Genomic DNA, 13,139 nt, shown 5'->3' on the forward strand with positions numbered 1-13,139 from the left:
TGAGGCCAGCCTGGTCTACAAGAGCTAGTTCCAGGACAGGCTCCAAAGCTATACTGAGAAACCCTGTCTCAAAAAAAGAAAAGAAAAAGAAAGAAAGGTAAGAAGAGAGCTGAGGATGGGGTTGGGTGCTGCTTAGCATGCACGGAGCCCTAGGTTCGCTCCTCAGTACTGGGGTTGAGGTTGGGAGGAATGGGGATCACAGTCTGTAATGCACTTTAGGTCAAGCCAGACAAATAGGGTTCCATCCCTTCCATATGGTGGAAGGAGAGAACCAACTCCTACAAGTTGTCCTCCTCCACAGGAAACCCTGGAATGTGTACACCTGTACACCTACACACCCCTACACACACCTACACGTTAATTCAATCAACTAAATTTTTAAAAGAATGGAGACATGACTCAGGGGTAGAGTGCTTGCCTAACATACAGGAGGTCCTATGTTTAATCCCACTACCGCCAAAAATAAACGAATAAATAAAGTGGGCGCTAACAGGGGCGTGCCGCCAAGACTGTCAAGTTGAGTTCGAGCTCCCAGACCTATAGGGTTGCAAAGAGGTAACCGACTCCGACCCGGGAGCCCTTCAGACCACAGGCCACGCAGCCCTCCACCCCCGGTCCAGGCACGCCTCCCCGCACCCTGCAGTGGGACACCGGAATGGGAGACCAGCCACTCCGGCCCCGGGAGCGCGACACCAGAGACCCTGCCAAAGGAAGGCGCGCGACAGGAGCCGACCCGAGCCGTGTGCGTGCCCGATCGTGACGGACAGCTCCATCCCATGGCTTCGTTGCGTCCCCGGCAGGGCGAGCAGCTACGAGTCAGGCAAACCCAGCTACTCAGTCACTAACCTCAGCAGAGCAGTCCGGCGCAGCAGCCGACGCTCGGATCTCCCTCCTCTCCGCCGGCGCCTACGTCTCGCGAGACTTCCCCTCGAATCTCGCGAGATCCGAGAGGCGGCCCGTAAAGCATAGAGTATGTGCGCCCACAGGCTTGCCCAGAGGTCGGTTCGCCTGAGGACAGACAGTTTTATATTCTCGGCGTCCTGCCTAGGGACCTGCAACCAAAGCTGAGCCAGGGTGTCCCACTGGCCCACAAGGCACTCTTCCACCGCTACTGAGTGCTCAATAATGTGTGAAATAGCACAGCCTGCGGAGGGATCAAATTTTAGGGAAGTTGACGTTTCCCTCAACCTTGCTACTATGTAAACATAGGTTATTTTGTTTTGTCTCGGGCAATGTTTTGGGGTTTCGGTTGGTTAGCATGTTTCTCTCTCTTTCTTTCCTTTGAAAATGAGAATTCCTGGGAAGAAGTTGTGTCTGCGAAGGCGGATTGATTGGTCCAGGATTCACAGTCTGATGTCGATTTGGGATTAGAGGCAGGCGTCACCAACCGGGAGGTAGTGGCACTCAGAAGGCAGGCAGATCTCTGTTGAGTTCGAGCCCAGCCTGGTTTACATAGCTACTTCCAGGACAGCCGAGGTTGTTTGACAGAGAAACCCAGTCTCAAATAAATAAATAAAATAAAAATAAAATAAACTATCTCTCACCCCAACACCTGAAAAACAGAATTTTACCCTGTAGCCCAGGCTAGCCTCAACCTCACTGTGTATGTAACCCAGGTGGGACTGGAACCCCCAGCCTCCTTAGTGCTGCTGAAACTGGCCTGCCTCTTTGGTTATCAGATTCTTGAGACAAAGGACCCCAAGATATTAGATTCCTCCTAAGGATATCCTCCCAGGAGAAGAAAAGACTGAAGCCTTGGGGCAGCCATAAGAAGAACTTATCTCCACAAAAATGATTTAGAGTTTGCCATCTGAAGGTAAGGAAAGCCTTAGATCTGAGGCAAAGATGAGACTGACCACACCCAGGCCAGACAGCTTCCTGGAGCAGATCTCTTGCCTTCTGTTTAAAACCCTCACCCTACATCAGTGTCAGGCCCCTGAAGTTGGTTCTTGGGGATAGCCTAACTCTATGTCCTTCTTCCCATTGTGGCCACATTAAATAAATCTCCTTTTTCTGATTTGCTATAAATTTGTCTCTTTTTAAATATTGAGGACAACTGGCCAAACCTGGTTTGTTGGGACACAGTATGGGACAATAAATCTCAACGCTGAGATGACAAGCATGTGCCACCATGCCCAGCTGGGGTTTGCTGTGGAATAATCTTTGAGCACACTGTGAAGATTTGTCACTCAGATTGATTTAATAAGTTGAATAGCCAATAGCTAGGCAGGATTTCCAGGGCAGAGAGGACACTAGGAGCAGGGTGGAGAGGCAGGGAGTTGCCAGAGAGGAAGCAGCATGGAGAGAGCAGAGTAAAGGTAAGAAAGCCACAAGGCAGAAAATAAGTTAATAAAAATGGGTTAAGTTGTAAATGCTAGTTAGAAACAAGCCTAAGCTATTAGATGAGCTTTTATAATTAATATGAAGTCTCTGAATGATTTTGGGTGAGCTGGCTGGTGGGACAGAAAAAGTCCTACTACAGGTGTTCTGTTTGGGTGAGATTTGGTTTTATTATTGTTTGGTTGGCTTTGGTTTTCTTCAAGATGGTCTCACCCTGGCTGTTCTGGAACTCCCTCTGTAGACCAGGATGGCCTCAAATTTACAGATTCTCTTACCTCTGCCTCACTAGTGCTGGGATTAAAGACATGAGCCACACTATGCTCAGCCTGAGATTTTTGTTTGTTTCTTGTTTTTGTTTGTTAGGCCAGAGCTCTACCACTGAAATACTCTTTTTTAAATTCCACAGGGTTTTGTTAAGTTCCCTAGCCTGGCCTTGAACTCAAGATTATCCTATCTTAACCTCCCACAGCATTTGTACTATAGGTGTGTGATAACACACACACCCAGCTCTATAGTGTTGGCTTGAAGTACTATAGTCTTGGAGTTTTTCCTGTGCCCATTGGAAATCCAAACTGGGCTACCCCAGGGTTCTGCTTGCCAGAAGAGCTCTAGGGCTCCTTCCCTCTAGGCAGGTCAACCCTAACTGATGGCAGCATCTCTCCATCCTTGATGTTGGACCCTTATAGGTAACAGTGTAAACAGTGCATCTCTGATGCCAGTGCAGTGTGTCTTTTGTTGTTTTTCAGGATGGGGTTTCTTAGTGTAACCCTAACTATCCTGGAAATCTACCTGTCCAGTGCTGGGATTAAAAGCATTACCACCAGCCGGGCGGTGGTGGCGCACACCTGTAATCCCAGCACTCGGGAGGCAGAGGCAGGCGGATCTCTGTGAGTTCGAGGCCAGCCTGGTCTACCAAGGGAGTTCCAGGACAGGCTCCAAAGCTACAGAGAAACCCTGTCTCGAAAAACCAAAAAAAATAAAAAAATAAAAGCATTACCACCACCCCAGGCTCAACAGTGTAATTTTAAGAAAGTCTGCAGAAAGCTTTTCTGTCTTCAACTGAACCTTCTGCTGTGCTGATGGACCGATTAGAGCTTCAGTGCTTGGGGAAGGTTGGGAGGTGGCAGGTCTGGAGCCTAATTAAAACTTACTCTGACTGTTCAGCCTCCCTAAATAGTCATCCCCTGCCCACCTCTGTGTCTGACCTAACATCCTGTAACAGATAAAACCTTTGGGATGCATTATCCTAAACACCTTTAATATCCGCCAGCTAAAAGGCTAAATATCATCAGGGAACATCTGAGGTGTACAGCCGAGATGTCTCTGCTTGGCTGTAGCCGACTACTTAATGTTTCCAGTGTGTTTGGAAGGTGCCTTGATTGCTGGGTGGTGGTGGTGCCCACCTTTTGGTTTGGGCTCCCAGCGTTTGGGAGGCAGAGGCAGGCAAATCTCTTGAGTTTGAGGCTAGCCTGGTCTACAGAGTGAGTTCCAGGACAGCCAGGGCTACACAGAGAACTGTCTCAAAAAGAAAAGAAAAAAAAAAGTGCTTGATCTAGAATTTTCTTCTGCTACTATAAAAACTTAAACAAACTAGTATACTGCTGGAACATGGGATGCAGTGACCAAAATGTGTGTTCCTGAGCCACGGTCACTCAGCCTGGTATCCAGGATAAACTCTCTCTTACCCGCTCTGAGGTGAAAGCCATGTTTTACATCCTCCCTCTCTGGTGTAGGCGCCCTCCTCTGTGACCCTCCACAGATCCACCGAGGGAGCCACACAGCAACCGCAGCTGCTTGGCACCTGAGTCCAGCTTCAAATGCCCCGACTGTTTCAAATACCCGGGGCAGACATTTGCCCGTGAAAAGCCTTTGAGAACTCTGGCGGCCATTTTCATCCGGGCCAGAGCAGAGTCCTTCCCTGGATTGCCCAGCAGGCCACTGCGGTTAGTGCAGAGGCCTTCACAGCACAAGGAACCGCTGACAGCGGTGCAGACACAACTGCCACATCCTCTCTCTGGGTCTACAAAGAGGTGGCTCTTTCCATGATTTTTGTTTTTGTTTTGAATTTGTGTGTGGGTGTCTGTGCACATTAGTACAGTACCCATGGGGGCCAGAAGAGGGCGTCAGATCCCAAGAGCTGAGGTTACTAATGGTTGTGAGCTGCCAAGTGAGTGCTGAGAACCTGGGTCCTCTGGAGGAACAGCACTTCACCTCAGATCTATCTTTCCTGCCCCTCCAAGTTTTGGGTTTCTTGTTTTGTTTGGTTCTTTTTTTGACATAGGGTTTCTCTGTGTAGCCCTGGCTATCCTGAATTCACTCTGTAGACCAGACTGACCTTGAACTCACAGAGACCCACCTGCCTCTGCCTCCAGAGAGCTGGAATTACAGGCTACCACCCAGCTTTTGTCCCCTCCCTTTTATAGTCTTCAATCTCCATCTGTCTTTGTCAAAACTCTCTTCAAACACATCATGAACCAGGTGTGGCAATATCCACTTGTAATCCCAGCCCTTGGGAGGTGAGGCAGGAGGATTGTGAGCTCATAGCCAGCTCAGGCTACAGAGTGAAACCCAATCTCAAAAATGAATTAAAAAATAAAAAGTCAAAAAGATAAAATCATGATATAGAAAACTGTTTAGTTTTGTTTCCACCACCTAAAAGCAACCTTGGGAGGAAAGGGTTTACTTGACTTCCTCATCCCAGTCTAACTGATTACTGAAGAAAGTCAAGGCGAATACTCAAGGCAGGAACCTGGAGGCCGTAATTGAAGCAGAGGCCACGGAGGACCCCTGCTGACTGGCTCCTTCTTTGTGTCTTGCTCGCCTTGCTTTCTTACACAACTCAGGACTACCTGCCCAGGGGTGGCACTGCTCCTATTGGGCTGGGCCCTCCTCCCACGTCAATCATTAATCAAGAAAACGACTCCTCTCACAGATTTGCCCACAGGCCAATCTGATGGAGGCGGTTCTTCAGCTGGATTCTTTCTTCCCAGAAAGAAATGTCAAATTGACAGAAACCATCCCGAAACATCTGCTGGTGTGTGTGCACGTGGGGGGGAGGGGACAACTTTCGGAGCTGGCTCTCTCTTCCCACTGTGGGGGTCCTGGAGAGCACACTCAGGGTATCAGGCTCAGTAGCAGCCACCGTGCTGGCCCCACTTTTATCATTTTTCACCAACCTCAAATACATTTTTTCATCTCTTTAAAACTCAAGAGGTGCCTAGTGGGTGCTGTCCACATCCACAATACAGTTCCAATCCCAGCCACTCTCAGGAAAGCACCCCCAGAGGGCAGGGCAGACTCACTGCTCCATGGAGCCCTTCCCTCCCCGGTACTGCGTGGCTAAGAGATACACCTCTGAAGACTCCTTCCTGCTGGCCTCTGGTTTCACGACCCTCGTATTCTGGAATTCCTGGGTCAGTTTTTTCTGTAGCAGGTGACTTTTACTTCCGGCCCAGGTTTTGCACAGCAGTGTTCCCCCGGGATGCAGGATATCCACAGCCATGTCCACAAGGGTCAGGCACAAGCTGATGAGCCTGTCGTGATCAAGGTCTCGGATCCCCGTGGCGTTGGGTGCCATGTCACTGAGAATCACGTCCGCTCTCCTTCTGGGAAGCAGTTCTAAAATTCTCTGGCAAGTTTTGGGGTCAGTCACATCAGCAGGGCATAGAAAAGTTGCTCCTTCCAGCGGGAATATGTGAAGAAGATCAACCCCAAGCACGTAGCCCACAGGAGAGCTGGAGTCTATGGAAGCAACAGAATGCGTTATTACACAGTGAATCTCCCTACCAAAATATAAGCCAGGCACCAGGACCAAGAAAACCAGTTAGCACGCATCTCTGTCCACAAGAGGCCTTTTATATGAAGACACATAGGTAGATGTGATGGCACAGGCCTATAATCCCAGCACTTGGCTGCCTGAGGCAGGAGGATCGTCACACGCTCAAGGCCAATTTGGGCTACCAAGTGAGATCCTGCCTCTCAAAGTTGAAGAAAATAAAAGACACATTGTGTGGGATAGGGTGACCTCTACTCCCCTTGGGCCAGCTGGGGAAGCTGAGACTTGCAAAGGAAATGGTGTCCCGATTATCCTGCGTGACAGGTGGAGGTAGGACCACAGGACAGGGAGAATCCCACTCTGCTGTCAGTTCCCTACCCCAGCCTCCTCTTCTCTAGGACTCTTCTCCCAACTATCTTTTTATTTTATTCTGCCTTTTTTGGTTCTAAATTAGGAATCTCACTAGGTAGCCCAGGCTGGCCCAAACTTCAGCTCCTCTGTCTCAACACACTGAGTGGTTGGGGGTTACAGGTAGGTACCAACACACCCAGCTCCAGTTCCCAACATTGCTTTTTGTTTTTTTTTTTAATGGTTGTTTGCTTTTTATTCCTTGAGACAACCTCACTATGTAGACCAGGCTGACCCCAAACTCAGAGAACTGCTTGCTACCTCTGCCTCCAGAGTGTTAGGATCAGAGGCATGAGCAAGAAGGTTCTGTTGTTTTGGTTTGGCTTTTAGATTTATTGTTTATTGACATGTGTGTGTTTGCATGTGTGGATGTGCACTGGAGTGCAGGTGTCTGTACAGCCTCCACTAGGCTGGCCTATGGCCCAGTCCACTGAGAGCAGTGCCACCCCGCGCAGGTGGGCCTGAGTCCATAAGAAAACAGGCTGAGCAAGCCTGGAGGAGCAAGTCAGTATGCAGAGTGCCCCTAAGAGCTCTGCTTCCGCTCCTGCCTCTGGCCTCCCTTCATGTAAGCTGAAAGAAAGCCTTCCCTACCCAAGTCGTTTTGGTCATGGAGCTCACCATGCGATAGAAAGCAAACTAAGATGTTGTTGTTTAGTTTTGTGGGGTTTCTTGTTTTGTTTTGAGACAGGGGCTTGGTATCCAGCCCAGGCTGGCTCCCAACTCATGTGGCCTATTTTTTAGTTTGCTTCTTGGTTCTTTTTAAAATAACCCTTGGTAGAGGCAGGTGGATCTCTGTGAGTTCGAGACCAGCCTGGTCTACAGAGCTAGTTCCAGGACAGGCTCCAAAGCCACAGAGAAACCCTGTCTCGAAAAAACCAAAATAAATAAATAAATAAATAAAATAAAATAACCCTTGGTTTACCGTGTGTGTGAGTGTATGCAAGTGGGCATGCGCCATGCACACTTGTGAAGCCAAAGACCAACTTTCGAATATCAGTTCTCTCCTCACCATGTAGGTCTTGGGGAGAGAACTTAGGCCATCAGACTTAGCAGCAAGCGCCTTTTATCCACTAAGCTGTGACCCTTTAATACAGTTCCTCATGGTGTGGTGACTCCTAACCGTAAAATTATTTTGTTGCTACTTCATCACTATAATTTTGCTACTGCCATGAATAGTAATGTAAATAAGTAAGGGACTCCGAAGGGGTCGCAACCCACATGTTGAGAACCACTGCTGAATAAGCCATCTCCACAACATCAACATCATTCCCGCCCCTGCCCCGCCCTCCCCCACACACTTGCCTGTCCGTGTCTCCCGCCTCCCGTCCCCGTCCCCCCAGCCCCTCAAGATGGGATCTCCTGTCCTGAGCTCCAAACCTACTGTGTAGCTGGGATGATCTTACATTTCTAATCCTCCTGCCTTCACCTCCCAAATGTTACGATCATAGGCCTGCACCAGCACACCTGCTTAACTTAGCCACTGAGTGCCGTCCCCAGCCTGTGTCCCATTTCAATGACTATCATCTCTAAGCCAACTTAGAAAGCTGTTCAGACAATGTCTCTGAATAAAGAGCTGCTATCATTCCCTCCAACTCACGGCAGCCAGAGGAGCTGGTAGTGCCTGGTGACATGCACACCCCACCTGCGCCTGTGGCATTGACTTTCTGCACTGCCACCTGACTCCAGGCTCCCGGAGCCGCCCCGCAGTCCAGCACCCGGAGGCCAGGTCGCAAGATATGATGCTTCTCATTCATCTCCAGGAGCTTGAAGGCGCTGCGGCAGCGGTAACTCTCCACCTTTGCAGCCTTCACAAATGGGTCCCTTAGATGGCGCTTCAGCCACAGGTGCTCGGCACCCGTCCGAGCTTTGTAGCTACACGCAGCTGTGTGGAATCTCTGAGCCTTAAGGGGAACGCCTACAAGCTTCGGGTACCTGTTGGCGAGAAAGGAGTTAGCAGGTGGACATTACAGAGATGCAGGTAGGAGGTCCTGGTCCAACCTATTTTTTATTTTTGCATATGTATGTGCGGTATGCAGGCATGTGTATTAGTACGCGTGTGCACATGTGTCTGCGAGTCTATGAGAACCCAAAGTTGACAAGGGATGACCTTCTGGTTTGCTCCCTATCTTATATATTGAGATAAAGTCGCCAACCAGCCAGTCTAGCTTGTCAGCTTGCTCCAAGGGCCCGTCTCTGCCTCCCTAGCACTGGCGTCACATCTGGTCAGCACACAAGCCCAGCATTCTGTGGGTTCCGGGCATCCAAACTCCAGTCCTCATGAATGCACAGCTTTATCCGCTGAACCATGCCGTCAGCCTTTCCACTTATTTCCACGCAGAAATCCTCACTCACGTCTGTACATGAACAAACATCGTGAACACGCGACTCGCATGCCGGGACAGAGGCTGCGAGCGCCCCTCTGCGGCCCGAGACACTGAGCTCCCAACTACAGTCATCCACTCCACGCACGCACGCATGCAGTAGGCACCCTTTTAGTGCAGGAGGACACCGTAACTCCACTCACCAAGCCATGGGTGCTTGCTGGCGGTTTCCTCCCCGCCGCCGGAAGTCCCGCCCTTTCTTCCAGCCTGAATCCCGTCCCAGGAAGCTGTAGCTTGGGCGCGAAGGTACGGATTATTCTCACTGCGTGGGAGCTGAGTGAGGGAGAGACGCGGGAGATCGTGGGTGCTGGGGTGCCGGCGGAGATCTGGGGAGGGAAGAGGGAGCAAGGACTGGGGAGATGCTTCAAGCCAGCCAGGAAGACTGGGGTGCTGGATAGACCTGAGGTCGGGGAGAACAGGGGAACTACAGACGGTAGGGAGCAGAAATCAGAGGGAAAGGGAACTTGGGACCTGGGGCTTGGGCGTTAAACTGGTGCAGAGGTAGTTTACAGCCAGGTTGCAAAGGCTTAGCCCCAGGAAGTGGAGGCTAGGGAAGAGCATTTGCAGAGTGCCCCCTGCAGGCAGGTCTGAGTTCTGCACTCCTTGTGCATTGCCTCCAACACCTGCCACAGTTGACCTCAATTCAGACAAGATAGTTGTCACCACCTCAGCCTCTAGCATTTGAAAGCTCCGAGACACATCCTATTTACCAGATCACAGCTATCTGAGCTGAGGGAACACTAAACTGACGTCCAGGACAGCCTAGTTTCCTTATAGGCTCGGCCGTTTGACCTCTTTCCAAATTTAGACCCTGCGCATGTTTTCTCTTCAGAAAATGTGAAAGTCTTACACAGTTCTGAGCCTTACTAAATGGAGCAGCTTTTGAAAACAAGGTTAATTGGGGCTAGAGTGATAGATACCTGTGAAATGCTTGCTTCACGTGCATGAGGCGTTTTCATAGCCAGTGTGGCTTGCGCCTGTAATCCCAATGCTGGGAGGCAGAGAAGCGGGGTCCTTGGAGCTGTCTGGTCAGCTGACTGTGTGAGCTACAGGTTCCAATGAGAGACCCGTCAAGTTCACAGCACCCACATAGCGGCTCACCAGCATCTGTAACTCCAGTTCCAGGGGAGCCAGTGCCCTCTTCTGACCTCTGTGGGCACTGAATGCACACAGTGCACAGACATGCATGCAGACAAATTCTCATACACATGAATTAAATCTTTTTTAATATGAAAAAGTTAGGTCGAGAGCAACCCATTGTCAACTGTGATCTTCACACAGAGGCAGGGACACACAAAAGGCCAATCAGCTATCTCTATCTGTGGGCTCAGTATTCGACCAATTCAACCAGCGAATCAAAAATATTCTCCAACCCCAATTAACCTTGTTTGGCAGAACTATCTCACTTAATAAACCTAACAACTGTGAGCTATTTCCATTTACAGAGGGGAAAACAATGTGGGGAGTCTATGTTTGAAACAATGTCAACCAACAGAGCCATGGCCAAGCCCATTCTACTAGATTCCGATTATATAGACTCCAATCATCTTTGTCCTACAAGCTAGCTTCATCGAGACAGGTAGCTGAGCGTGCTGGCGTATGCCTGTCCTTCCAGCACTTGGGTTGTTGAGGCAGGAAGGTTGGGAATCCAAGTCCAAACTGGGCTACATAGCATGACTCTGTCTCATTGAACATCCTTGCAAACAAGTCACTCATCTCCTGAATGTGTGGCCATCTGTCATGACTCACTGTGTGAAAATTATTTACACAGTGTTTACGTTGCATTAAAGTGAACTAGAGGATGCGTGTTGGTTATATGCAAATATGCCGTTTCATAGAAGCCATTTTACCATGCTTTGATTCTGGTATCCATGGCCAGGTAGGGGTCTCCTGGTACCAGTCACCTGTGGATATGGAAAAACAGCTGTATATAGCTGGTACATATAAGAGAGATGGCTGATTTTGCTGTGTTAGGAAGCCAGGACCTCGGGCATGGGCAAGTCAGTGTCAGGAAAGGGACACAGGCCAATGCCAAGCACACTTACTTCTTCCGCTGACCACCCTCATCACCAGGACCAAGTTTCCCTCTTCTTTTTTCTCTTTTTAAGTTGTATTGTTTGTTTTTGTTTTGTTTGAGACAGGGTTTCTCTGTGTATGTAGCCCTGGCTATCCTGGAACTCAGTCTGTAGACCAGACTGGCCTCAAACTCAGATATCTGCTTAACCTCTGCCTCCTGCCTCCAGAGTGCTGTGAGTAAAGGCATGTGCCACCACTGCCAATCTTATGTTTTTAAGTTAACCTATATTGTATGAATATAGGCATTTTGTGTACATTTATATCTGTGCACTACGTTTGTGCCTGGTGCCAGAAGAGGCCATCAGAATTGGAGTTAGACCACTGTGAGCCACCATGGATACTAAGAATGGAATCCCAGTGCTCTGAAAGAGCAGCAGATGCTCACAACCAATGAATGACATTTCTCTAGCCCTCATTCAGGTCCCTTATACACTGTAACCTCTTAGGAGGGTCCCCGTTTCTGGATACTGCTTTAGCCGGTTGAGGCCAAGGAAAGGATAGAGCAATAAGAACTTTAGCCCAGGGAGTTAGGAAAATGGCTCAGTGGTAGAACACCTGCCTAGAATCCCCCAGTGAGGGGCTGGAGTGTGGCTCAGTGGTAGAGCATCTGCCTAGAATCCCCCAGTGAGGGGCTGGAGTGTGGCTCAGTGGTAGAGCACCTGCCTAGAATCCCCCAGTGAGGGGTTGGGGTGTGGCTCAGTGGTAGAGTACCTGCCTAGCATGCTCAAAGTTTTGAGTTCCATTCCCTGCACTGAAAAAAAAAAATGGGGAAGGGAGGGCTCAAAGACATATTTGCCATCACCTGCCCTGGAAGCCACAGGGAATTTGCGTTGATATTTGCCATCACCTGCCCTGGAAGCCACAGGGAATTTGCGTTGTGGCCGGGGAATTAGCCGTCAGCCTCATTCTCCACCTCTCCCACACACATCTCCCTCCCACCTGGCCCCCACTCACTACTGCCCACATTTGATGCGTACCCTAACAGATCACAAGCCAAGCAGACCGTTTTCTGACCCTCTTCACAGGACCCAAGAGATTATGACTACCTCCAGGCTCTACACCCTAGTGCTGGTGCTTCAGCCTCAGCGAGTTCTCCTAGGAATGAAGAAGAGAGGCTTTGGTGCTGGCCGCTGGAATGGCTTCGGAGGCAAAGTCCAGGAAGGAGAGACCGTTGAGGACGGGGCTAAGAGGTAAGGAAAGGGGCGGTCTGACCACAGAGCCAGCTTGGCAGGGGATGAAGACCTGGAGAGGAGGAAACACACCCTTGAAACCAGGCTGGCCTTGAACTCACAGAGATCCACCTGCTGGATCTTTACTTCCAGAGTGCTGGGATTAATGTTGTATACCACCATGCCCAGCTTTTAAATTTTTTAAGTTATCTTTCTACATATTCCAGTTGACCAAATCTTCCTGCTTCAGCTTCCCGAGTGCTGGGATTATAGGTGTGCAATACCATGCCTTATGTAGTTTAATTCCTAAATTGGATATAGTAACACCTCTACATGATGTCCTCCTAGAATATGCGGCCCATGGGTCTATGGCCTTGTTCCTTGTAAGCATGGATGCTCATGAGCTAATGCCACTTCTTCCTTACGCATCTGCTGCAGGGAGCTGCAGGAAGAGAGTGGCCTGACAGTGGATGCACTGCACAAGGTGGGCCACATATCATTTGAGTTTGTGGGTTCCCCAGAGCTGATGGACGTGCATATCTTCTCTACTGACCACGTGCACGGGACGCCCACAGAGAGTGACGGTGAGCCTTGGACCCTACTCCCTCCTTTCAACCATGGGCAGGGAGGTGCACCCAGTCTCACTTACCTGCCTAGGAGAAAGGAGTCAGCCCTTGCCAAGTGTAGGCCCCAAGTCTGCCAACGTTCCTCCTCTTTGCTTGTTCTCAGAACTAAGGAGAGATAGGCAAGGCAGCCTTGTAACCCAAATATGAGTGCCACCCTCCTTTTTTTTTTTTTTTTTTGAGACAGGGTTTCTCTGTGTAGCCCTGGCTGTTCTGGAACTGGCTCTGTAGACCAGGCTGACTTTGAACTCAGGCATGTGCCACCACTGCCTCGCAAGCCCATTTCTCTATTTCACAAAATATGGTACACATATTGGTACACGCCTTTTTATCCCAACACTCGAGAGGAAGAGATAGGGGTATCTCT

The 13,139-nt window shown here is 49.7% G+C and overlaps 3 protein-coding genes across 4 annotated transcripts in view; 1 reads left to right on the plus strand and 2 right to left on the minus strand.

The window, feature by feature from the left end:
• Positions 1–900, minus strand: part of LOC101994454 (mitotic spindle assembly checkpoint protein MAD1-like) — a gene marked incomplete at its 3' end in the record, with an annotated part of 26,787 nt that extends 25,887 nt beyond the window's left edge. The window contains exon 1 of the mRNA XM_005368066.2: positions 847–900. The remainder of the gene's footprint in view (positions 1–846) is intronic.
• Positions 901–4,977: 4,077 nt separating this feature from the next.
• Positions 4,978–9,085, minus strand: Mrm2 (mitochondrial rRNA methyltransferase 2). The gene is made up of 3 exons (XM_005367978.2): positions 9,048–9,085; positions 8,166–8,455; positions 4,978–6,081 (listed from the first exon to the last, which is right to left on the minus strand). Exons 1-3 carry the CDS (start codon positions 9,053–9,055, stop codon positions 5,639–5,641), a joined length of 741 nt encoding a protein of 246 aa, XP_005368035.1. The 5' UTR covers positions 9,056–9,085; the 3' UTR covers positions 4,978–5,638.
• The window catches only part of Nudt1 (nudix hydrolase 1), a 6,399-nt gene continuing 2,332 nt past the window's right edge, over positions 9,073–13,139 (plus strand). Inside the window, exons 1-3 of one of the 2 annotated variants that reach the window (XM_005367979.3) lie at positions 9,073–9,150; positions 12,006–12,170; positions 12,588–12,733. In XM_005367979.3, coding sequence (XP_005368036.1) covers positions 12,019–12,170; positions 12,588–12,733 — 298 coding nt within the window. In that variant the 5' untranslated portion in view covers positions 9,073–9,150; positions 12,006–12,018. Of the gene's footprint in view, positions 9,151–11,965; positions 12,171–12,587; positions 12,734–13,139 lie in introns of both variants that reach the window. The other variant, XM_026789705.1, reaches the window with a different exon arrangement.

This window comes from Microtus ochrogaster, unplaced genomic scaffold (genome assembly GCF_000317375.1).
Source record: "Microtus ochrogaster isolate Prairie Vole_2 unplaced genomic scaffold, MicOch1.0 UNK27, whole genome shotgun sequence".
NCBI classification, from domain to species: domain Eukaryota; kingdom Metazoa; phylum Chordata; class Mammalia; order Rodentia; family Cricetidae; genus Microtus; species Microtus ochrogaster.

Coding starts and splice junctions, on each gene's coding strand:
- Mrm2 (XM_005367978.2), bottom strand. Junction 6,082..8,165: donor AGTCAATGCCACAGGCGCAG/GTGGGGTGTGCA, acceptor TTGCTTCCATAG/ACTCCAGCTCTCCTGTGGGC.